This window comes from Eurosta solidaginis, chromosome 4 (assembly GCF_040869045.1).
Source record: "Eurosta solidaginis isolate ZX-2024a chromosome 4, ASM4086904v1, whole genome shotgun sequence".
Lineage (NCBI taxonomy): Eukaryota > Metazoa > Arthropoda > Insecta > Diptera > Tephritidae > Eurosta > Eurosta solidaginis.
Window position 1 is genome coordinate 17434580 of NC_090322.1, and position 26292 is coordinate 17460871.

The window sequence follows — 26292 nt, forward strand, 5'->3', positions numbered from 1 at the left end:
AACCCAAAACAATGAAGAATCGGACAGTGAAAATGAATAAAAAATATTAAAATACTAAATATCAAAGCGTATTTTTTTTTAATTTTTTTTTTTTGAAAAATAGTGAAAATGCTTAATTAGTAGTAGATTGTTTCTGACTCATAAAAAAAAGCAAAAAACTGAATTGTTTACAATTTGCTTATGTAAACAATTAGCTTGTAAACAACTACATTGTTTACATGTAAACAATTGCTGTAAACAATGTAAACAGTTTACAGGCCCAACCCTGCTTATAAAAAAAGAAAATTATCCGTCCCAAAGCTCACTATAGTTTTAAACTAAAATCATAATGCAATAGCAAAGGAGATGTCAACAAAATAACATCACTTTTTTGGCAGCTCTTTTTGCCAGTATTCACGTGTAGTACAGAAGCAATAAATTTTGATTGCTTAATTTTTCGTACAAATTGTTCAAAGCAATTAGTTTTCTACAAAATTTTTACTATATTCTGTTGGGGAATACAAAGTTAGTTTAATATTTTTGACTAAAAAACTATGGAATCGGTTTATTAAGTTATTATTTTTCTAAACGTATAGTAAAATCTGCTCCGATCGTGGTAGAATTAAGAGAAAGTTATGTATGATAGATAAACCTCTTAATGAATGTTATATTCTTACTTTATTTGTTGCATTAATTTAGATTCTTCCTCTCTTAAGGTTTTCATATTTTGCTCACGAGTCTCTGAATCTTCATTTTCATGTGTTTTCAAGTGCAAACGTCGCTCCGAAGCTAAAGAAAAAGCTAAGGGACAAAACTCACATCTATAAACATTATCACCCAGATGTATACGTAAATGTTTGTACAGTGTATGACTTTGTCCATAAGCCTTTTCGCAGTATTTGCATTTGTATGGTTTTTCACCAGTATGAGTACGCATATGGATCCGTGCATTTGCAATTTGAGTGAAGCTATTTAATAAAGACAGGATGAAAATTGGATAAGCACATAAAGATAAGGTTTCTATGACAGCTTACCGCTTTTCACAAAAGTCACATTTGTACCGCTTCTCTTTACCATGAGCTTGTATATGTACTCTCAAACGCTGTTTATATCTAAAACTTTTGCCACAAATATCGCAAATTTCTTTTTTCCTGTCCTTATATCTATATCTTATTTATAAAATAAACAAGAAAAAGAGAATTATTTAAATATGCATGCATGCATACATATGTATGTACGGATTATGGATGCTGATCCCGAGATCCCTGTCGTCATTTTTAAGTTCCGAAAATCTCAGGATTATTAGACTTAAATTTCGGAATTCTAGAAAAAGCATTTGAAGTCAGATTTTTCATATTGGTGCAGGTTTTTGAGATATTCGTGTCTAAAACTGCGAAAAATGACTTTTTCTGCTGTATCAAAGGTCGAAAAAAAAATCCAAATAATTTTTTTATAAACAAGACTATACCTTTCCCGTTGGCTTCGGCGTGGTGCACCTGAATCTGGTATCAAAACAGTTCCGGCTTTTCAAGAGGTATTCAAATCTAAAAGTGCGAAAAACACGTTTGTTAGGTATATTTTAGGTCATGTCAATTCTAGAACTCGGACTCGACCCCTGCACAAAACCCAGTAAACTCAAAACACTTTCCCAGGTGACCAAAACAGCCAATCTCCTAATCCAGGGTGTTATGCGGACCGTGCCCATTGGCTGATTTGCCAGGGAGTATTTTCGGAGCCTTCGAGTACTTTCGGCTGTATTTGAACGGAGTCTTCCAGATACCGGGCCGCCTCGGGAAATAATCACGGCATTACGACAGCAAGTAGCGCTGTTGTGGCGGACGGTTTTTGTCCCATTTTTAACATTAGACCGCTGAGCCCGCCTTGTCGGACAGGACCAAGATGAACTCAAAAACTTTAAAACAATGTAAGGATCAGAAGGAAAGAGCGATGACGTCGCAAGCCGGGGAAGAGGAAATTACTATCAGCGATGATTCGGACATGCATAGCGGACGTGCAGTCAGTGCGCTCGGTAGAGGTGCGGTCTACTAGCCCGAAGAAAGAATTAACGTTAGAACGGGAACAACGAGATAGGGAGCTTACGAGAACCCTCTCACAATATCGGGCAGCATTAAGAATTGGCAGCGAATCTCAAAATCTGCCAAGCGGATGATGGAAATATAAGTAATGGAAAGACATGTACTTCAAAAGCTGCAATACAGGAAGAGAGACAAAATACAAATGTTAATAAGCTAATGAATGTCTCAATTGTATTGTAAGTGTAAAGGAATACGCAAGAAAACTAGTACAAGCAGTATAGCCTAGTAGTTAAGGCAGTTTGATCGTGTGATTCGCGATTCGAATCTCGGTGAAACCTTTGATAACATTACGAAATCGCCTGATGATGATTACATAGGGGTTTTCGGTTCATGCTACGTAGATTGTATTGATAAATTGAAGCGTTAGCTGTAAGCTCCCTTTGGTTCGAGCAACAGCGGGCAGTTAGAAGCTGGCGGAGGTACGCTTGAGAGTGAACCGCGGAACAGCAGAGAGCCACAAAGGTTTTGTAGAAATTCGAGGGCCACGAACGTTGGGTTCTAACCAGAACAACCCCAACGATGCAACCATCTCTTACACGTGACACACTGGCAAAAGTATGACTGTCTGAGATAAATCCTTTCCCAACATATGCGACAGAACCGCAACTTGGGACTGAGGTTAGGTTCAATACCTTCCCAGCTGCAAGGATCTGATAGGAGGATGACAATTTGTGGGAGGGACGCAAAAAATTAAATGGGGTTACATTGAAATGAAGGCATTGGATCGGGAAATATCCCGAGTCGCTTCGGTCCATAGAACCGGCTGCCTTGGGAAGCGAACAACTTCTGCTCTTAGCTGATGATAACGTGATGTGTACATATGTGCAATATTCTCTTTGCTTCAAGCTGCTGGTTATGTGTATGTGTGGCTGCTTGATTTAATGTGTACATGTACATAAGTGTGACTGCTTCCTTTAATGTGTACATGTACATAAGTGTGGCTGCTTGCTTTGTTGTTGTTGTGCATTTATCTAGTAGCAGCATAGTGATGTGAATAGGTAGGCAATTGAAAAGTAAAGTCCTCTCTCGGCGAACGAAAATCATACTCTACAAGTCACTTATTTATTTATTTATTTATCTCGTATTAATCTAGAAAATGTGAACATTTTCATACAGATTACAAGAGAAAAAAAAATAGACACACAGTTATTTAATCGTAAAAACTAAAAATTATCTAAAAGTTTACGTATATAAGTCATTTAATATCGATTTAAACATATGTTTTGTGGAGAAAAAATCCAGACCCACAGGATTTGAAAGCATATTAAACTCTTTTAAATCTCTTGAAATTGGAGAATTAGACGCGTAATTTGTTCTAACCGTGTCGAGCCCGAAAGTATCGTGATTGCGTAGACTTCTCTGTGGGATGTTGAAACAAATTCTGGCCAGCAGAAATGGGCAGTCAATCACTCCACTTATCAAGTCGAAAACAAAGGTGAGAGACAGAATAGAACGTCTGCTGTTTAACGATTTTAGGCTTACAGCGACTATGTAAGAAGGAATCGGGTCATTGAAATGCAACGACCGTAGGGCAAAGCGAAGAAAAACTTTTTGCACACGTTCAAGGCTGGTAATGTGACAAGTATAGAATGGCCTGCAGATAAAGACGAGCTATTCTAATTTAGACCGCAGAAGAGAGGTGGTAGTAATTTTAATGTGTAAGGATCGGTAAAATCAGAGCTAAATCGTTTAATGAAGGTAAGTGTTGAATATGCCTTCGCAATTATGTAATTCATATGGGTTTGAAACAGAAATTTACAATCGAATGCAACACCAAGATCAGTAATTTCACTTAAAGTGGATAATCGAAGACCATCGATTTTATACCATGTGGGTAACGGACAGCGATACTTAGAGTAGCAAACCAAACATGTGAGCACTTTTTATATTAAGATTCAACTTATTACGTTTACACCCGTCGGCAACATTATCTATATCAGATTGTAGCCTTACCATGTCTTTATTGCTCGTAATTGTCGAAAAAATCTTAAGATCATCAGCGTACAACAGAAAATTTGCGTAATTCAAACAGCTGGTTATATCATTGATGAAATTTACGAAGAGAAGCGGGCCCAGTATGCTACCCTGTGGAACCCCGGAAGTCGCAATGAAAGGATCAGATGATGCCCCATCAACCGTAACCACACATTTACGAGAGGAGAGATAGGATTCAAGCCAATTTAAAAGAGTGGAATGAAATCCTAGAGCTCTCAGTTTCAATAAAAAAATTGTGTGGTTCACCTTGTCAAAAGCTTTTGAAAAGTCTGTGTAAACTGAATCAACCTGAAGGCGATTTTGAAACGCAGAAATGCAGTATTCCGAAAATACGGCGAGGTTTGAGACTGTTGAGCGACCTTTAACAAAACCGTGTTGTTGAGCGGAGATCAAGTGATTTACCGCAAAATAAATTTTATTTTTAACTATAGTCTCAAATAGTTTTGAGACTGAGGATATCTTTGAAATTGGCCGATAATTCGCAATATTGTTCTTATTACCACTTTTAAACACTGGAGTGATAGAACTGACTTTCCACGCATCAATAAACACTCCTCGTTCAAGTGATTTATTGAACAGAACTAACAATGGGGAAGCAAGGGCAGAACATTTGTTTAATAGGTATGAAGACAACCCACCCACATCGGTTTTAGTAGACATCTTCAGTTGTCGGATTCCTTCTTCTATATCAGCGAGCGGCAGGGTTAGCGTTCCAAAATTTATTGGGGAATTTATGTTCCCCGTACCCGTCTTGCTATATGGGGCAGAAGAATGGACCATGACAACAGCAGATGAAGCGGCTTTGGGAGTGTTCGAGAGAAAGGTTCTTCGAAAGATTTATGGACCTCTACGCGTTGGCGATGGCGAGTACCGAAGAAGATTTAATGATGAGCTGTACGAGCTATACGCAGACATCAACAAAGTCCAGCGAATTAAAACGCAGCGGCTATGCTGGCTAGGCTATGTTATGCGAATGAAAGATGATGCTCCGGCCAAGAAAGTGTTTCTATCGGAACCCGCCTATGGAAGCAGAGGTAGGGCTACCCCCACTCCGTTGGAAGGACCAGGTGGAAAACGATTTAAACTTCCTTGGTGTGACAAATTGGCGCCAGTTGGCGGAGCGAAGGAGCGACTGGCGCGCCTTGTTGGACGGCCTTAACCGTTTACACGGTTAAGCACCAATTAAGTAAGTAAGCATAGTGATGTATAAAACTGCTAATATTCGCCACAATATAGTCGAATTTTGCTAAAACTTCGCAAAGACAATCTATTACTTTCTTGCTATATAGTATTAGTAGCAGCATAGTGATGTGACTAGGTAGGCAATTGAAAAGTAAAGTCCTATCTCGGCGAACGAAAATCATACTCTACACGTCACTTATCGTACCCGTCTTGCTATATGGGGCAGAAGCATGGACCATGACAAAAGCAGATGAAGCGGCTTTGGGAGTGTTCGAGAGAAAGATTCTTCGAAAGATTTATGGACCTCTACGCGTTGGCGATGGCGAATGCCGAAGAAGATTTAATGATGAGCTGTACGAGCTATAAAACGCAGCTGCTGCGCTGGCTAGGCCATGTTATACGAATGAAAGCTGATGCTCCGGCCAAGAAAGTGTTTCTATCGGAACCCGCCTATGGAAGCAGAGGTAGAGGGCGGCCCCCACTCCTTTGGAAGGACCAGGTGGAAAACGATTTAAACTACCTTGGTGTGACCAATTGGCGCCGGTTGGCGGAGCGACTGGCGCGCCTTGTTGGACGGCCATAACCGTTTAGACGATTAAGCGCCAATTAAGTAAGTATGTATTTTCTTTGCATATTTTTTACCACCCCATAAATTTTGTACGCGCAGTTTTTTCACATCACCATTTCCATTGAATACTAAAGCGTGTGTCATTGCTGATTCTCCAAATATATATCTTTAAATATATTTATATATTTCTTTGTGTGCTCATAACCGTTTATTTTTAACAAATTATTTTAATAAAATATAGCTAAACAAAAGCACAAGGACCAAAATTGCCCAAAGCTCGCTAATAGCCAGAATCTCCATCTTTACAACCAAAACTTTATTTATAGATTTGGATTCCAAATAAGAGCGAAAAAGGGACCCGTACATAAAAGCAGCAATTAGAAATAATATATATGATAACATATTTCTTTTATGTCCGGTTTTTCAATGAAAGTTTCAACCGCAGTTGAAAATGAGGTCACTTTACTTTGGCCGCATCCAATTTTACTGCTCATCACAGTATAAGTGGCCAAATTGAATTTTTTTATTCGATCCTAAAAGTAATGTAAACGCGCACAGGTCCTTTATATTCCCTTTGGATTTTGCGTTAGGTGGCACTGATATGCTGCAAAATGCAATTTCTGTAATGGCTTTCGTAGAAAGGTATTTATTTTTCTACTCATATTTTTTCTGACCGTCGAAAATACATCCCTACCGTTTCAGATAACGTACATCTTCTTTCTTTTTTATTTACTTCACCTGGTGATTCCACCATGATCAAAGGCTGCATTCATTGGATAACATTTTTGTGTTTCATTTAATTATTTAATTTTTTCTTGAAATGAGTTCAGGAGTGCAGTCTTTTCTTCCCCTACAGAATGAAGACTTGGTTAAATGTTAGGCCTAATTCATTAATAAGGAATGAATGAAGAAACGGCATTCTTAAATTAATGATTTAAAAATTCAGAAGATTGCACAGTTTTACAGCACCGCTATAATTTGAGTAAATCTAAAAACTAAAAACAAAACTGGAAAAAAATGTAAAAATTTAAAACGTTCAATAATAAAATGTTGATATATGTACCTATAAAGAGATGCTCATTTGTTTATTTCGTTTTTATAAGTTCCCTTTAATGGTTGACCGCATATTTTAGTACAAAAGTGCGGAATCTTGCAATCTGTTTTTGAGTAGCTCCCTGTGAAGGTAGATTCTTGAAAGTTGGAACATACTTCGGAACCCGATGATAACGCCTTGGTGGAGCAGGAATCGTGATATTAAAAAACTTCTCCGATTTTGAATATTTTGTGGTCAAGTTATAGGTTGAACTGGCCGGTCCATGAGGACCTCACATGGACTGAATGAGTCCGTAGTGTTTGGTCAAGTTATAAGTCAATTCCCGCTGAGCTGGGTCTTGAAATTGCGAACAGTTTAAATACTTGAGATATACATATTAGGTGGACTCATGTAACCGTATAAATGCCTTATAAAGTGTGTAAACGTATAAATTTATCTAGTGCGTAAACGAGCTGTCAAATTTTGTATGAAACATCAGGGGGACTCATGAAAGCATATAAACTTATAAGGTGTAAAATTATATCCATTTACACACGCGGTTATATGAACGCACCTAGCAATACTCTTGATAAACTTGATTATTTATCAGCTGTATTATTGCCAAACAAAATTTTTTGATTATTATACAAATTAAAAAATACCAAGATTAAGTGAAAAATCAAAACTAAAACGCCTTTACTTGCTGATGTTGGAGATTTCTGATGAAAATGCCTGCTGTAATGTCTGCAAGGTTGCATTCCTTCGAGTTTATCACGTTTACACAATGAAATGTGCGCGTAAATTTATACAAATGTGTAAATGATTTTTCATAGAAAATTTGACAGCTCGTTTACGCACTAGATAAATTTATACGTTTACACACTTTATAAGGCACTTATACGGTTACATGAGTCCCGCTATCATTTACACAATTTGTATAAATTTACGCGCACATTTCATTGTGTAAACGCGGTAAACTCAAAGGAATGCAACCTTGCAGACATTACAGCGGGCATTTTCATCAGAAATCTCCAACATCAGCAAGTAAATGAGTTTTAGTTTTGATTTTTCACTTAATCTTGGCATTTTTTAATTTGTATAACAATCAAAAAAAAATTTCTTCGGCAATAATACAGCTGGTAAACCAGGCATGCTTAACCAACGAACTGATATCATTTCGTTACGATAATCAACGTTAATTTGACGTTCTTAACGTTAATAAACGAAACGAAATGAGTTTGTTTCGTTTATTAACGTTAATTATCGTAACGAAATGATATCGGTTCGTTGGTTAAGCATGCCTGTGATAAACAATCAAGTTTACCAAGAGTATTACTAGGTGCGTTCATATAACAGCCTGTGTAAATGGATATAATGTTGCACCTTATAAGATTATATGCTTTTATGAGTCCCCCTATTGTAACGAATTCTGGGGATTTCTGATAATTATGCACCATCTGCTAACGTTCGAATCGCCAAACTGTCGAATAAATAACTCCAATATTAAGTATTGCAAACTGGTCTTTATTTAGATTACTTTGGCAGTACTTCTACTTCACAATTATACGTCACATCACAACTAATAACGTGTTTAAATCAAACAGATTACTGATTCCTCAGCTTGCGCTGGTTTTATACTCTCGGTTTTCTCGTTCGCCTATTTCTGCTAAGGTCTAGTCATTTCGAGAAAATGTGTTGGAGAACAGTTGTATCTCATGCTTGGTTACCAGCTATATACATGTACATATATTTGTAGTTTATGCTTTTCTACTAGCCATATGCGTGTGTATGTGTGAGTATCAACTTCTGATCTTATCTGGTGACTAAATATGTGTCTGTGAGATATTCTTCGTCGCCTTCTATGTATGTGTGTAAATGATGATCGATGTGTTCATGTACACAAGTGTAGGGTTGATTAAATTCAACACAACGTCTACAGACCACAACCACAATAAAGCAAAGCTTGACGACAGCCGTAGCCAAGCATTGACTTCTTGATTACTTTGAAAGCGGCAGTCACCAATATAAATTACAGCAAACAGCAGCGAAAAATTTAGAAAAAAATTTTAATCATGTATATTTCAGTTTTTATTGACGAAATAAAAAGGACGCCACTCACTGTCGCTGCCCAAAAATAGAATTAGGTTTAATCTTGCTACAACGGCTTTTGTTGTTGTTGTAGCGATAAGGTTGCTCCCCGAAGGCTTCGGGGAGTGTTATCGATGTCATGGCCCTTTGCCAGATACAGATCCGGTACGCTCCGGAAACACAGGCTATCCCTCACTCCCCCACCCCCAAGTTCCATGAGGAGCTTGGGGTCGCCAGAGCCTCGTCTGTTAGTGAAACAGGATTCGCCGCGGATAGGTGAGGTTGACAATTGGGTTTGGAGAAGCTGTATATTCCGCTGGCTCCCTGATGGGTTGCGCTACACAGCCCCTTGAATCTTGTATTTTAGTCGCCTCTTACGACAGGCATACCCACCGCGGGTATATTCTGACCCCCTAACACGTTGGGGAGCAGGACAATCTATCACCAAAGCCGTTTAGATTCATAAGAAGCAATGAATCTAAACGGCTTTTGTGATTGATTGTCGTGCTGCTCTGTCGCGCCGAAAATAACGGCACTCATAACAACATGTGTAAAAATAATATGACAGATGTGGCGGCTAAACCGCCATCGTAAATTTAATCAGCCCTTGTGGTTTGCTTAATGTTTTTGTTGTTGTGATTATTTACTAACATAGTGCATAGCATAGTGATGCTTATATTCGCCACAATATGTTTCAGGCGGCGATTGAACATGCTACTTTACTCCGGCTCTGAACATAAACAGAGCATAGAGCAGAGGCGTAGCATAAAAGCTGATAGCATTTCTTATACTCTGCTACGAGTTACAAAAAATTATAAATCTTTCACACACAGCAGTTTTGCATCAAAACGACAAATGTTCATCTAAGAAAAAGCTTAACCGGAACATTGCCAGCAAAAAAATTTAATTTTTGCGCACTTGACTAAAAATTGATTTAACTATAACTTCGTAACCGGTATATCGCACAGCAATTAGTTATCCAGTATATATAAATATTTGGTATTTTTGGAAGTGAAAATAATATATTTTAAAATTCTTCACTCTATTTTTGACCGATATCTAATAATACGCCCGCAAAAAGCGGTCATATTTGAAACTTTTTGACTAACACTCTATTACGGTGATCAAATATTCTGTTAATGCCACGTTATTTTCTTACCCTCCAGGTTTTCCCTCCAATTGTTGCTGCTTTAACTTAGCCTCTTCTTCCTTTAAAGCTGTCATATTTCGTTCACGAGTTTCTGGATCTTCGTTTTTATGAGACGTTAAGTGTAATCGTAGCTCCGAAGCTAAAGGAAACGCCAAGGGACAAAACTTGCATCTATAAATATTCACACCCAGATGTATACGTAAATGCCTATGTAGTACATTTGTTTGCGCAAAGACGCTTTCGCAGTACTTGCACTTGTATGGTTTTTCACCGGTATGAGTGCGCATATGGACGGATACATGTGAGGGATGAGCAAAGCTATTTTAAAGACAGAATGAAAAGGTGTTATAACAAACGGCGTTATGACGATGTTTTTAATACTACATTTACACTAGCTCCAAATACGTACCTCCAAATGAGTTACCCTCTTTATCAGCAATATCAAAATCCCCAAAATCAGAAGACACCCAACACGAAATCCCTGAAGTACATTCACATTCACACAGAAAATGGGAAATTTTGATGGAGGCGACTAAATACCCAAATGGGGACAACTAAATACCCAAATGATTCAGTGGGTTGTGCAGCACAACCCTCATAGCTTATCCTCACTTACCCGTTGCGAATCGTGTTTCTTTAGCAGGCGAGGACCTGGCGAACCCAAGTTCTTAGTGGAACTAGGAGGTGGGGTGAGTTCGCCTACACGGTGCAATGTGGTCATATTAAATCGTTCCCGAGATGTTCGGGCTTGTATCTTAATGATACTTGTGTCCGTAACGTCCGAAAAAAGAACTAATGTTGGGACGGAAGCGATACAGGGAGTTTAGGAGAACCCTCTCACAATACCGGGCGGCATTAAGAATTATGCAGGGGTTGATCAAGGGGTTGATAAGCGCAATACAAAGTTTTACAGCTTCAAAGCTTCCGCTACCCAATTGTCCACCTCACCTACGTGAGGGTAATCCTGTTACAAATATGAATGTATCATACACATATTTAGCAGGCGACCCCCTCATGGAACTAGGGGTGGTGGCGGTGTGGCCTAGGTTTAATGTGGTCATATTGATCCTTCCAGTGATGGTCGGGCCATCACCACCGGCAAAGGACCATCAACATCGATAACACTCCCCAAAACCTTCGGGGAGTCTGCTTAACGTTAATACAACAACAACAACAAGCGAATTAGGGAGTAAAGGAGTGATATCGGTCGATATGAATCGCCTTCGTTAGTAAAAGGGTAAAAGTCTAGAAAAGGGGTCGACTGCTAATATTCGTTACGGGAGAGGAGTCAAACGACGCGTATTGACCTCAACAGCAATAATCTGAAGGCAGAAAAGAAATGGCATAATTGCAGTTAAAGTTGGCAATTTTCATGTGGTTTTTGTAATATTGTTGTACACAGGAAAAAATTGTGTGTACAAAGGGGTTTTGCATGGAAGGCCGCCAAAGAAGAAAAGAGTTCTGCACAAAAATACTATTAACCTCACCGCCCGTTTCAGAGAGACCCGGTTTTCGGTTTTTCGTTAATATCTTTTGAACGACTTAACATGTTCCGTATTCGGATTACACGGTTCTACAGTGATTTTCAGTGATCATGATCACTGATAATGTGTTTCATAATTGTCTAACACCCCCAACCTTTCAAGTTATTGTTTAAAACCCGTTTTTTGTTCCCTGCGCGCACTCTAACAATCACAACGTTGTCATGTCTTACGGTTTTCAGGAAGAAGAAGATTCACGCTTTAAGCTGATATATATTTGTTTGTACTTTATACAAAAAATTGGGACGTTAAAGTTATCTAAGATTTTCCCGTTTTTCACAGTTTGACGTCTTTATTTACTTTTTTACATTCGTTCTCAAAGAAATATTTATCCCGAGAAAGAAGTCATGGTTTATCAAAGTCGGTTGATAAATGTTTAAGTTACGACGTTTATTGTAAACAAGAAAAGTCGATGTCGTGCCACTTCAGGATCGTGGATATGATTTCAGTATAGAATCACTACAGCATTTATCATAATTAGTGTTCTATCAGTGTCGCATTGAGCAACAAGCAGTAGGTAGCCAACATTCTGATCTGATTCTTGCCAAAAAAACGTGTTTGAGTCGATGATATTTCTTGGTGAAATCATTATCCTTGTTCATCACTGGATTTTCCAAGATTTTCGGGGAACAAATCCAAATGGGAATGTAAAAAATGGATTTTGATTGACATTCTGCATCCCATTTCTTCATAAGCCTTCAAAAACTCATTTACTACTTCAACATAGTCATCACTCCTGTTGTTTCCAAGAAAGTTTTTACACAAAGAAATAAAGCTCTTCCACGCTCTTTGTTAGATTGAGTTAAATTTTTCGAAATATTCTTTGTTAGAAGAAATTTTTCGTATTTCCGGACCAACAAACACACCAAAATTTCTGTCTGCCTCCAAGACAATCCTAAATCACGCACAAGGTCACGGAAATCTTCATTTGAGACAACACGACGTTCCGTTGTTAGAACTCCAATTGGAAGAAAACCCTTGTCAATTTCTGAACCGTCAGAATTTTATTCTTCAGATTCCAATGCATGTATCGATTCAAAATTTGCAATAAGAATATTCGTTTTTCTTCCTTTATTGAGCGAGATACGGTTACTATCTTACCATATTTTATGCGGTCGCGGGTTTTATAGTGGCAACCAACGGTGTTTGTTTGGCAGAAATAGCAATCTTCTTCCTTATGGAAAATTTGACGATGCCAAACCAGTGGGGTTGAAAATGGTTGTTGTTGTTGTAGCGATAAGGACACTCCCCGAAGGCCTCGGGGATATGTTACATAAAAAAGACGTCAAACTGTGAAAAACGGGAAAATTGGGTAAATCTTAGATAACTGTTAGAAAATGTCAGAATTTTTTTTTATAAATTACAAATAAATTGTAAGATCATAAATGCAACCATGTCAACTAATTAACAGAATAAGCAAAAATATATCACTGTAAAGGAAAGAAAATGGAAGAAAGAGAAGATGGGGACGTTCATTATTGTATTGAAGACTGAAAAATAAAATCCTAAGTTAATTAATCGGGACGTTTCTGCTTTTTTATTAACCATCGAAGATAGAAATTAGATCTCAGGTGTGTTAACTAACCTCGCGCACTATTATAAACAACTATTTTGTAAACTCGATGCTCGAGAGAACATTGTCAAGGTTTTAACTGAAGATAATGTGGATTTCCCTCCTACTGCCAACATTATACAACTACGCAGACCACTGCAAAATATAGTTGGCGTGGGAGATAATAGCTCCGCAAATACGATGAATACCATTCCGAACACAAATATATTGGAGAACATTCCGGACGAACTGATTGAGATAAACGCTGCCGTTTCTATTGATTCCTCTGCCGCCACTGCCGTTACCGCTGTTCATACTGCCGCCACTGCCGTCTATTCTGCTGCCGCTATCGTCTGCTCTGCCGCCACTGCCGTTCCAACTGCGTCTACTACCCATGTTTTGGTTGAATTCAATTCAGCACCTGCCGTTCACGACGTTTTTACTGCTGTCACTGCCGTCTGCTCTGCCGCCACTGCCGTCACCGCCGTTCATACTTCCACCACTGCCGTTCCAACTGCCTCTACTACCGATGTTTTGGTTGAATTCAACTCAACACCTGCCGTTCACGACGTTTTTACTGCTGTCACTGCCGTCTATTCTGCCGTCGCTACCGTCTGCTCTGCCGCCACTGCTGTCGCTGCCGTTCATACTGCCGCCACTGCCGTTCCAACTGCATCTACTACCGATGTTTTGGTTGAATTCAATTCAACACCTGCTGTTCACGATGTCTTTGCTGCCGCCCCATCAAACTCTGCCTCAATTGACGTAACAGCCACGACCATAAGTGTAGATGACGAACTGGTGGCGCTACGAAAACGTATGTAGATGTTAAAATACTGGGGTACAACCGCAACGTAGACTGGATTTTGCCGATATAGAGCATGCTGTTTCCAAGTTTAGTGGTGATGATATATCAGTGACGGTGGGACATTTTCTTCAAGATTTCGAAGAAGTAATGGAGTCGTCAAGAGTAGACGAACGATTTAAATGGCTGGCTCTTCGTCGCTGCCTGGTGGGAACAGCCAAAGTTTTTCTTACCACCACCAAATCGTTAAGCTATGCCGAGTTAAAAAAGGCCCTTACGATGGAATTTGATGTGCCGATACAGAGGAACGAAGTTTATAAAATGTTGGCAAGACGCAAGTGGGACAAAGAGAGAGAGTCATTACATTGCTACGTTCTACTGATGCAGGCAAGAGGAAAACGGGCAAACATATGCGAAACAGAAATCATCGATTTCATAATAGACGGCATAGGCAATGTAGAGCCAAATGCACATCTACTGTTACCGGCCAAAACACTTGATGAGTTGAAGGCATTAGTGAGCCGTTTTCAAAGAAAATATTTCACAGTAGAACCAGACTAATATTTGTTAGAAATTAAGTTATACTGTATCGAGGTCGATTACAGTGTCAGATTGGCCGCGCTGTAACTCTGAACACAAATAGCGAATTGTATCATATTAAGAAATGTATGACAGTGAAAATAAAAATTAAAGTAATGTATCGAGGTCGATACAGTTTCAGGTTGGCCGAGCTGTAAGATCATAAATGCAACCATGTCAACTAATTAATAGAATAAGCAAAATACATCACTGTAAAGGAAAGAAAATGGAAGAAAGAGAAGATGGTGGACTTCCGGTTCATTATTGCATTGAAGAATGAAAAATAAAGTACTAAGTTAATTAATCCGGATGTTTCTGTTTTTTTATTCATCAAAGGTAGAAATTACAAAATATATATTAGCTTATAGCTTGAATCTTCTTGTATTAACGATAGACATTCTCCGAAGGCTTTGGGGAGCGTTATCGATGTTAATAACCCTTTGCCGAATATATATCTGCTACGTTCCGGTAACAAAGCACCATTAAGTACTAGTCCGACCATCTCGGGAACGATCCCTCTTCTAGGCTTTTATCGAAAAAAATCTAAAATTGAAAACCTAGATCTGGCCTTGCTCCGACGGTCTTTGCATGGAAATTCAAGACCCAAAACAGTGTCTGCTGTAAAAAAACTTGCAATATAACATAAGCATTGTAATCGAATAGAAACAAGCCTAAAACGTGCACTGTACGTTATTCGAAATTTTTTACTATGTACCCTCTTAATACATACATACATATGAACATATATATATATATATATATATATATATATATATATATATATCAGGTCTATGTATATGAAACCGGTATTGGCTTCTAGCGGTCAGTAGGCACAATTGTAGGAACAGTCAAAACTTACCACTGGCGCTAGTTGGCGTCTTATGATCTGTCAAACATTTCAAGTTTCTTACAACATCGTGTTTTTTTCGCTCTTAAAAATGTCGAATTACGTGCCTTCAAACAACTATTTGCGGGGAGCATTAATTTTCTGCTTCCATTTGGGTAAATCGGCAATAGAATCCCATCGAATGCACGCTCTTGGTTGTACGCAGTATAATGAGTGGTTCAACAAGTTTAAAAGTGATAAGTTTGATGTGAGAAACGCTGACCGCGGCAAACCACCGAAATTGTTCTAGAACGTCGAATTGCAGGCTTTGCTGGAAGAAGACGATAGTCAGACGCAAAAACTGCTCGCAGAACAACTAAATGTGTCCCAGACAACAATTTCCAGACATTTGAAATCCATGGGAAAGATCATGAAAACCGGAAGATGGGTGCCACATGAGCTGAATGACAGACAGCAGGAAAACCGGAAAATAACATGTGAAATGCTGCTCGCCAGACAAAAAATAAAGTCGTTTTTGCATCGGATCGTTACTGGCGATGAAAAGTGGATTTATTACGTGAATCACGCAAGACATCGTATGTGGACCCTGTCAAACCAGCACAATCGTCCCCAAGACCAAATCGTTTCGGAAAAAAGACAATGCTCTGTTTTCTGGGATCAGCGTGGTGTAATCTGGTATGAGCTTCTAAAACCAGGCGAAACTGTTAATGGTCAACGCTGCCAACAACAATTGGCCAATTTGAACCGCACTCTGCGCCAAAAACGCCCAGAATATGAAATTAGGCATGACAAAGTGATTTTTCTCGATGATAATGCACCATCACACCGAACAAAACAGACTCGGGAATTGGTTGAGTCGTACAGCTAGCAACCGCTACCCCACCCCGCTTACTCGCCAGACTTGGCTCCATCCGACTTTCATTTATTTGCAACGATGGGGCACGCACTTAGCGAACAGCGCTTCACTTCTTACGAAAATGTTGGAAAATGGCTCGATGACTGGTTTGCTTCAAAAAACGAAGCCTTTTTTCGGCGAGGTATCCATAAATTGCCTGAGACGTGGTCAAAATGTGTAGCTAGCGAGGGCGCTTACTTTGAATAAAATATTCGTTACCATTATCTTGAAATAAATGTGTTTTTTTAATAAAAAATACCGGTTTCATATGCTTACACCGATACTTGCATAATTCTTCAAATGACATGTTATTTTATTTATTTTTATAACGTGTTTTGGATTTTGTGTTTGCGAGTTTGTGACATTGTCCCAAAAATGTGCGCAGTTTTCATGTTGGAGTTGATGATTTTAGGGATCTTTTTTTAGCTGGGAATTTTGTGTTTGGGGATTTAGTGTTAGTCCCCATTTCAAAGCGTTTAAATGGGCATCATTTGCATTTTCTTCAATCTTTCCCACTCGACTGCGAGGACATCAATGCACCGCAAGATAATGCACTGGTGGATCGTACTTTCAGGCCAAATGCGATGAAATGCGATCAAATTATTTCTGGAAGGTGTCGCATTTGGAATTTTAAACCCAAACTGACGCATTTGGTCCAGTGTAAATGTTACATAAGAAAACTTACCACATTTCACAAATATCACATTTATAAGGCTTTTCGCCGCTATGCAGTCGTTTATGATGCCTTAAATAACATTTTTGCCTAAAATATTTACCACAAATATCACACTCGAGTTCGTTGCCTTGATGTTTAACTTGTTTGCCATCTTCAAGATTTTCTTTACATCTGAATTAATGAAAAACACAGCTAATCAAAGAAACGGAAGTTGTTTTAATATATGAGAATAGGTTAGATGCATATTAAAATTAAAATAAATATTACATCCAATAACGTCAATGGAATTAAAGTCAATTCATAATTTAATTATTATTATATAATATATAATATTCTTTTATACATTAGTTCATAAATTAATCCACAACATGAAATATCACCTGGTGTTGCAAAATACCTCTCTTTATGACCCAGTGACACAGTAAAATAAATTTCTATTTTAAGTGCTGATGGAAGAATTTTCTACAATCACTAAATATTTCGTAGTATCTATACAGAACAATTTGGCATTCAATGTTCTAAAAACCTAATATGCTTTTTGTTTATTCTATCTACAAAATAAAAAAATTAAATGTGTACTCGTGGTCTGCTTTCCCTGCGTATTTGAATACTTCCTAAAGAAACAAGATTCGCCATGGACAGGTGAGGTTGACAATTCGGCTAAATAAGCTATAAATTGCGCTGGCAACCACTTGAAAGGGTTGCGCTTCACAGTCCTTTGAATCATTTGGGTGTTCTAGTCGACTCTTACGAAAGTAATACATGCCGTTGTCATGGTTCACGCTTCTGCGCCATATATCAGAATGGGTACTATAGGTGACTTGTAGTGCATGATTTTCGTTTGTAGAGAGAGCACTTTGCTTTAGCCTACCTAGTCAAAAGTAGCATTTATTGGCAAGAGTTAATCGCAATAACACTTTCATTTTTCGGTGTTTCGTGAAGATCTTTTGATACAGATGTCAAAATATGTTTTTTGTCAACTTATCCGCTCTTTTTAGAAGCGTATTAGCATTCGACCGTGGTTCTAGACTTTGCAATGCAATACGCGTAATCCGAGCACTGTTTGCAAGACAAAGCGAATCCCCTTATATTTTAAAATATTGCAAATCTTTCAAAAAAAATGGTAAAAAGATTTGCTTCAAATCGACAAATTTTCCTTTGAATAAGCTTAACGGACAAATAGTAAGCACAAAAAAAAGAAACAAACAGCCTTGTTGCGCACTTAATTCAAAATTCCTGTCTATATCATGATACAAAAAATGGAGGTAATTCAATTTAGTGTGACGTTAGCCACTTGATTTTTGCGGGGACAATGACAATTTCACCAAAAACAAGCTACCAGATTGAAAAATGTTACGAATTTTTCTAATTTTGGTGGATTTCATATTAACGAATACGACTAAATTACTTTGAAAGTTATTTTAAATAAAAAAGAAAAAAAAAATGAGCTCCATGCCTTGGAAATATTTTAATACGAAATATCAGCCTAGAAAAGAAGGTTTTTATTAAGTTTTTCGAGCTCCCGAAAATTCTTTTGGTGGAAGAAACATGGATCGAAGTATGCAAAACAAGGGAATATAGCCTTTTTAATTGTCCGTTTGTCAATTGCTTGCTCAAGGGAGGTCCTTATAAACCGACACCGCAATTTCTTGATAAATTGGCTACAAGTCCTCATTTTTTATTAAGCTATTGCATAGATTTTATCGCGGGCTTTGCGACTAAATCAAAAAAAAAACCGTAACGGATATTTGTCAAAAAAGATCCGAAAAGGCTCGAAAATGTTCGTAAAGGTTCGGTGTTCGCAACAGGCCAAATACATAAAATTGGATCTCTATCATAAACAGCGGTGGGCACCACTACATTTACACGGTTACCAATTGAGAATGTGTTAGTAAACACGAACGCGTAGCGAGCACGAAAGCAAAATCAATTATTTATTTAGTTTGATTTCAATCACTGATGACCTGATATGAAACTTCTCGCTCTCTGAGAGCGCGTGAAAATGTGCATTTTTTATAATATTGGCCATAAATACCATCACGCTCAAAATCAAATTTGGGCATTTCACAATAACTTTGGGGTATTTTACATGGTAAAGGTTTAATTTATAATTTTCACCGAAAACTTACTCAAGATTGTCAAATGGGATATCAAAAAACTCGAATTTTTGTCAGGATTACAAATCCGAAGAAAAAATAACTATTTTTCACCCGTGGAAAATTTATCAGTGAACGCCTTTCATCGAAGGCCTGCACACGAAACGGGTTTTGGTAGCAGCTTTCGATTGGTGAAAAAGTCAGCTTCTTAGTCTTCGCATTGATGTAAATGGATGCATAAAGGCCAGATTTTTGTGGAGCATTGCAACATTCCACTTTTGACAGCTGAGATAAATTGTAGGTATACGTATAGGTTACGCAACAGCCTTTTGCGGACGACAACGCAGACACTTCACCAAGTGATCTAATTTCGTAATTTCTTATAAATTTTTTGCGTTTTTTATTGTATGTGGATTAGGGCGGGTCGATTTAAAAATCGATCATTGCTCTGTGAAAATCGTATTCTAGGGAGCAAAATAAGAAACTTTGCCGAAGGAACCATACCTCTAAAACGAATTCTGATGTACCCCCTTTGGGTCGAACTTTTAGGTAGGGGCAATTTCAATTCTACCTGCTGTGTCTTGTGGTGGCTTAAAAAAAACAACACAAGCAATTTTACGATCTGCAATTGTGTCACAGTGATACCTTCATTTTTTAAAACGGTTGAATAAAAAACCCACACAACTATGTTTGCGACATGCAAATGCATCACAGTGATGCCTTGGTTTTAAAAGGGGGTTGTAAAAACGCTAATTTCTAATAATTTTTTAAATTTCTTTTCTATTACTAAGTTAAATTCATTTTTTCATTTACATATGTTCTGAAAAAATAAATTTATAAAGAGAAAAATAAACTCCAAAAAGAAAAAACATAGGCATTTCAAAGTGGGATTTTTCAAAATTTGCCCCTACGACCCAAAGGGGGGGGGGGGGGGGGCATCAGAATTCGTTTTAGAGGTATGGTTCCTTCGGCAAAGTTTCTTATTTTGATCCCTAGAATATGATTTTCACAGAGCAATGGGCGATTTTTTTGCCTCCGCACAAATCGATCCGGCCTAATGTGGATATACATATTATGTACATAAACATTTTGGTCGCATCAAAGTGAAAAAGGGGCTAGCCGTTCATTGTTATCTTATGGCGGTGCCAGCGCAACAAAGCAAAGCAACGCAATCGAAATATATTATTTCATATTTTTTCACTTATCTACCACAAAATATTTCTACAAAACATTGCCTTTTTTATAAATTTTAATAAGTTTTTATCACCTTGCTGATTTTTTTGAAAATAATGAAACCGAGCGGATTTCTTGGAGTTTTTTTTTTTTTGGTAGTTTAGGCAACTCTATAGCCATCTGATGTTCAAGACCCATTCTTGGAAACGAATGAACTTTTGTTTACAATCGAATGAACTTCAAGACCCATTTTTGGAAACGAAAGAACTTTTGTTTACAAACGAATGAACTTCAAGACCCATTCCTGGAAACGAATTGAGAGAGAATAAATGTTTCGTATCAGGTCATCAGTGATTTCAATGCTTGAACGGTGAACACGTGTCACACGCACTCTTTGGTACTCTGTTTTAAGCGCGCGTGCGACACTTCCTCACCGTACGACCATCGAAATCAAACTAAAAGAGCTGTCGTTGATTTTCACGAAGTAGCCATTGTGCTATCGCTTATCGTATACATATATGGTCGCTTACAAGCCAACCTAATAAAACCGCACTGCGTTTTTTTAGCGCACGCAAACAACCGGCGTTGTTTGCCCTACCCCAAATAAGCATGCGTTGCGACAATGTAAAGCATGTGTGCAAACGTCAAATCTAAATTTCACGCAGAACAAAAATTGGAAATCGAGTTAGGTTTTCACGCAGCAAATTCAATTTGAGTTGCTCTCAAGAAAGTTGTATGTGCATGACACATTTTTGACAGAAAATGACTTGCGTGCGTTTATATTAGGTTGGCTTGTTAGCAGGTGCTAAGCTCACGCCCACCCCGGATCATAAAGTTAAAGTTAAAGCGAAAGTTAAAGTTAAAAATAAAGTTAAAGTCAAAGGTAAAGTTAAAGTTAAAGTTAAGGTTAAAGTTAAAGTCAAAGTTAAAGTTAAGGTTAAAGTTAAAGCTAACGTTAAATTTAAATTAAAGTTAAAGTGAATGTTAAAGTTAAAGTTAAAAATAAAGTTAAAGTTAAAGTGAATGTTAAAGTTAAAGTGAAAGTTAAATATTTACTTCTCATTTATTCAATAAAAGGAAAAAAAATGTGTTTTCTTATCGGTCACCACGCTTAAAAAGGTTAACTTGAATTAATATCAAAGAAAAAACTTGAATTAATATCAATGAAAACAAAATGTTGCATAAATATTATAATTGCATAAGTTGATAATAGGCAATAGCTTTACCGCGGCAGTCCCCGAGTGCCACACGTCCTTTTTTTTTATTTATCGTATAATTCCAGCGTTGCGCTTTAGGAGGGAATTGTTAAACTATTTTTTTAGGGAGAACATTACCCTGTAGCTCTGCAGGTTTGCCACTAGTTATGAGAGTGGATTTGACCTTTGTACCAGAGGTCACCTTGGGGCAACCCCGCCTATACACATTCTATGCCCTTTTAGCATTGACATAGATGTGCAGACTTTGGAGGTACACTTTTTCTCAACATGCCTTGAGAAATATCCACTGTAGGGGCATGATAATAGGGCCATGCTAGAACAACAGGATTTTACGTGTATTTTCTTCTATATAGGGGTCAAGCTCCCATAAAGATATGAGTCATTAACCAATGTATGAGTCCTTATCCACTATTTTTCAATAATATTGCATGTTTTACTGTATTCTCAATCGATATAATTGCACATAAATCGTGCTAAAGCATATTATTATTGTCTCAGATGACCATTGCTTTTTCATCCTAAAGGAAATTTCCATCTCGAAAAACCACAATTTCGCCTTAAACAGTAACGGTACGGCAACGCTTCTGGCAAAACAACCAACATTATGAAACTTCAAAAATCCTTAAGTACGTCAAAAATTTTTGAGTGGAACTACCTTCTTTTTTGTATCATGGTCTACATAACTTCGTTCCAATATGTCGCCCATTTTATTGTAAACAGATGTAATTCAAAAGTTTATTTTGTTGGGAAAACGCAAAGTTTTATTTTTTCATAGACTTTCACTATAGAATGGAGATTCAAGGCATATATGTATGTCCCATGATACAAAAAAGGAGGTAGTTCCACTCAAAATTTTTTGACGTATTTGGGGATTTTTGAAGTTTCATAATGTTTGTTGTTTTGCCAAAAGCGTTGCCATACCGTTACCATATAAGGCGAAATTGCGGTTTTTCGAGATGGAAATTTCCTTTAGGATGAAAACGCAATGGTCATCTGAGACAATAATAATCATCCTTATTCCTTTTTAAGTTCTGTATTTGTTTTACAACACACTTTAAATATGCCATATTAGCCAAATATATAAAATTTTGATTCTGATGTGATACGTGCGGTGTTAAGCAATTTCAGAGCTCAAAAATTTAATTTTGAAGGTAACTGTATGGTATGGCGGTGGAAGTGTGATGGGTTTGGGCCTACTTGGCTGCTTCTGGAGTTGGCAAAATAACTTTCTTTGATGCCACAACGGACAACAATTTGTATTTAACCTTACGAAAGGCAATTTTTTGCGAATCGCCCCTAATTTAGGTGTACGTGATCGATTTCGCAATAACCAAGACAAATACCTTTAACACATATCCAGGATTGTGCAGGCATGGATAATATGGAACTGTCCACACCTCATGATTCCACTTCCACAATCTCTCACCTTAAATGCCATTGAAAATTTGTGGTCAATTTTGGAATCGGCTACAAGCAATCGGCAAAGGCAGATTAGTAAGATTAGCGATTTAAAAACTACTCTTGTCGAACAAAGGTGCCACCAAACTAATTGCATCTATGGAAAATCATCTTCAAGATGAGGTACTAAACTAAATAACAAAGTAATTTTTTCTAAGGCAGGGCGTAGTGCACGAAATAAGCTGTGACCTTAATTTTTGAGATATTTTTAGTTTTTATTAAATAATTAGCACAAACGTGTGAACACATGAAAATTAAGTATTTGTTCAAATAAAAGCACATTTTTATTGAAATTGTGCTCTTGCATTTTTTTGACACCGTCACTAGTTTCCTTTCTATATAGCTCAACAGTTTTGTTCTGTAGCTGCACGAAATAAGCTGTGAGCCACTGTACATTGGTTAATGACTCATATCTTTATGGCAGCTTGACCCCTAGGCAGAAAAAAAAATGCACGAAAAATCTTGTTGTTCTAGCATGGTCCTATTATTATGCCCCTACAGTGGATATATATTTCTCAAGGCATGTTGAGAAAAAGTCTACCTCCAAAGTCTGCACATCTATGACAATGCTAAAAGCGCACAGAATGGGTATAGGCGGGGCTGTTGTACCCCTGATACAACGGGCATAAACACTCTCATAACTAGTGGCTAATCTGCAGAGCTACAGGTTAATGTTCTCCCTAAAAATTGGTTTAACAATTCCCTCCTAAAGCGCAACGCTTGAATTATACAATAGATAAAAAAATAAAAAATGGGACTTGTAGCCAATTCATCAAATTGCGGTATCGGTTTATAAGGACCTCCTTTGAGCAAGCAATTGACAAACGTGTATGTTTTGTCAAAATGTTCTGAGCAAACGTACGGACACTTGGGAAGGCTGTATTCTCTTGGTTTGCATACTTCTATCCATGTTTATTCCAAACAAAACAATTTTCGGGAGCTCGAAAAACTTATTAAAAACCTTCTATTTCAGGCTGATATTTCGTATTAAAATATTTCCAAGGCATGGGGCTAATTTTCTTTTTCTTTTTTATTTAAAATAACTATGAGAGTAATTTAGTCGTATTCGTTAATTGAAATGCATCAAAATTAGAAAAATTCGTAATATTTTTCAATCTGGTAGCTTGTTTTTGGTGAAATTGTCCTTGTCCCCGCAAAAGTCAAGAGGCTAACGTCGCACTAAATGGAACTAACGTCGCACTAAATGGAACTACCTCCATTTTTGATTCAAGGGGCTGTGTAGCGCAACCCTTCAGGTTGCCAGCGCAATATATAGCTTCTCCAAACCCAATTGTCAACCTCACCTATCCGCGGCGAATCCTGTTTCACTAACAGACGAGGCTCTGGCGACCCCAAGCTCCTCAAGGAACTTGGGGGTGGGGAGGGAGGGATGGCCTGAAGGTTTAACGTGGCCACATAAATCCTTCCCAAGATGGTCGGGCTAGCACTTTAATGATGCTGTGTTACCGGAGCGTACCGGATCTGTATCCGGCAAAGGACCATCACATCGATAACACTCCCCAAAGCCTTCGGGGAGCAACCTTATCGCTACAACAACAACAACCTCCATTTTTTGTATCATGATATGTCCCCTATTTTGGTCTTTCTGAATATTCTATAAATGTCAGCATAATCTTCTTAGTTGGTTTGTTGGTATGTCGAAAGATCTAAAAAAGTCAATATTTTGAGTTTAATCAATTTACAATTAAACGTGCGATGTAGTATGGCTTCGATATTTGGACTGTCGGTTTCTATCACAAACAAAAATTCTAAAAAAGTCAAAATTTTGAGTTTAATCAATTTACATACATTTAAACGTGCGATGTAGTAGGGATCCGATATTTGGACTGTCGGTTTCTATCACAAACAGAAATTCAAACATAATATTGTCCAGCCCTTTTGGCGGTTTTGCTCTATTATTAGCCGAAACTACGCGAACCAAAAAGAAGTTTTCGAAAAAATTCAAGAATCGAGAAGTATCAAAATTTGCAGGAAAATCTCGAAGTATGCAGTTTCGTAGTCCACTCAATTTTAGTCTATCAAAGTAGAAGTAATCAGTCTCTCTAAAAAAGGAGCACTTTTTTCATACATTTTCAAAGACTATTTTCTACGTCGAATACGCTCCAAATCGAGTATTTTCCGAGCCACCCTAAGATGATGCGGGCATTGTGCCGGGTATGTTAACGCAGCCCCTTATGGTATCTTATGTTGGCTGGGGGCGAGATAATAGGCGCGATATACATACATAAAACAAGAAGTTAGCAATATAATCCTTATCATACTTACGGCACATTTACTTTTTGCTCTTCCGTTGTAAATTCTTCCTTGCTCACAAAGGTTGTTGAATGAATTGTGTCGCTATATTCAGTATTTTCTTCATCATCTTCAATGGGCTCGTTTTTGATAAATTCGCTTACCTCGCCCTGCGCTTGGATTGTGTCGCTATATTCAGTATTTTCTTCATCATTGTCAATGGGGTCGTTTTTGATAAATTCGCCTTGCGGTTTTTCACAAAAATCTAGTAATTGTTCGTTTTTTAGTAAATGCTCAGCAGTAGTCCATTGTGCTGATTCCGACTCAATTGCTTGCTGTCTGCCTTCAAGAGCCGTTTCTGTTTCTGGAAGAAGTGAGCTTTGAGCAGTGCATTTGGGCGGACAACTGCTCAACTGGTATGAATCTGTGTCGTTTGGTAATACTTCATCTTCAATTGCTGCCTCCATCATCGACATGTTTAAATCATCCCATTTTTTAGAAAGCATTTCTCGCATCTTGTGGTCGGATTGCACGCACAATTTTTGAAACCGATACACACTTATCAATTGGTGCAAGCATTTACAACAAATTTTTTTTGGTAGCTCGTCACTTAGCTGCACTTCCACTATTTCGGGTATTGTGCTGGATAACAAGTCAGCTATTCGTAATTCGTCACATTCCTCAATATTTTCAAAGATAGATTGGTGTTGTGGTTTAGTGCTGCCTTCAGACGTGAAAGCTTCCAGTTTAGCCATACAGGTCCGACAGAGGTAATCGATATATAGTTTACCCGTATCCATTTGAGCGAGTGTATGCTTCGGTAAAAATTATTAAAACTCCACAAGCATAGATGAATGGATTTGCAACTCTTTGTTTCGAGAGAGCGCTGTCAAAATGCACATTTTTTATAACATTTATCAATGATGCCACTCCAAACAAAAATGTATAGATCTGAAAATGGGGATTTTTGACATACATTTCGTCGATTATAGTTTCAATCACTTAATAAAATGATAGGCGTAAAATATTTATTTCCTTAAAGTTATTTTACAATAATACGACTAGTTAGAGTTAAATACAAACAAATTCAAGTAAAATTTATATTTCGA

The 26292-nt window shown here is 37.8% G+C and overlaps 1 protein-coding gene across 4 annotated transcripts; it reads right to left on the reverse strand.

The window, feature by feature from the left end:
* Window positions 1–458: 458 nt before the first annotated feature.
* Window positions 459–26044, reverse strand: LOC137249161 (zinc finger protein 260-like). Of its 4 annotated transcripts, none has more exons than XM_067780443.1 (5): window positions 25217–26044; window positions 16996–17157; window positions 10101–10409; window positions 1014–1142; window positions 459–947 (listed from the first exon to the last, which is right to left on the reverse strand). In XM_067780443.1, the coding sequence occupies exons 1-5, from the start codon at window positions 25981–25983 to the stop codon at window positions 653–655; spliced, it is 1662 nt and encodes a 553-aa protein (XP_067636544.1). In that variant the 5' UTR covers window positions 25984–26044; the 3' UTR covers window positions 459–652. The 4 variants fall into 4 exon arrangements, with proteins under 4 accessions (XP_067636544.1, XP_067636543.1, XP_067636545.1 ...); XM_067780442.1 differs by having other exon boundaries at window positions 1014–1148; XM_067780444.1 differs by lacking the exon at window positions 459–947 and adding an exon at window positions 1448–1523 and having other exon boundaries at window positions 1014–1148.
* Window positions 26045–26292: the final 248 nt, after the last annotated feature.

What these genes read in the sequence shown, in the direction of transcription:
- LOC137249161 (XM_067780442.1), bottom strand. Translation starts at nt 25,983, where the DNA reads ATGGATACGGGTAAACTATATATCGATTACCTCTGTCGGACCTGTATG. An exon ending in TGTGATATTTGTGAAATGTG is followed by an intron (nt 10,410 to 16,995) that starts GTAAGTTTTCTT and finishes TCTTTAAAATAG; the next exon opens with CTTTGCTCATCCCTCACATG. An exon ending in TGTGACTTTTGTGAAAAGCG is followed by an intron (nt 948 to 1,013) that starts GTAAGCTGTCAT and finishes TTTATTAAATAG; the next exon opens with CTTCACTCAAATTGCAAATG.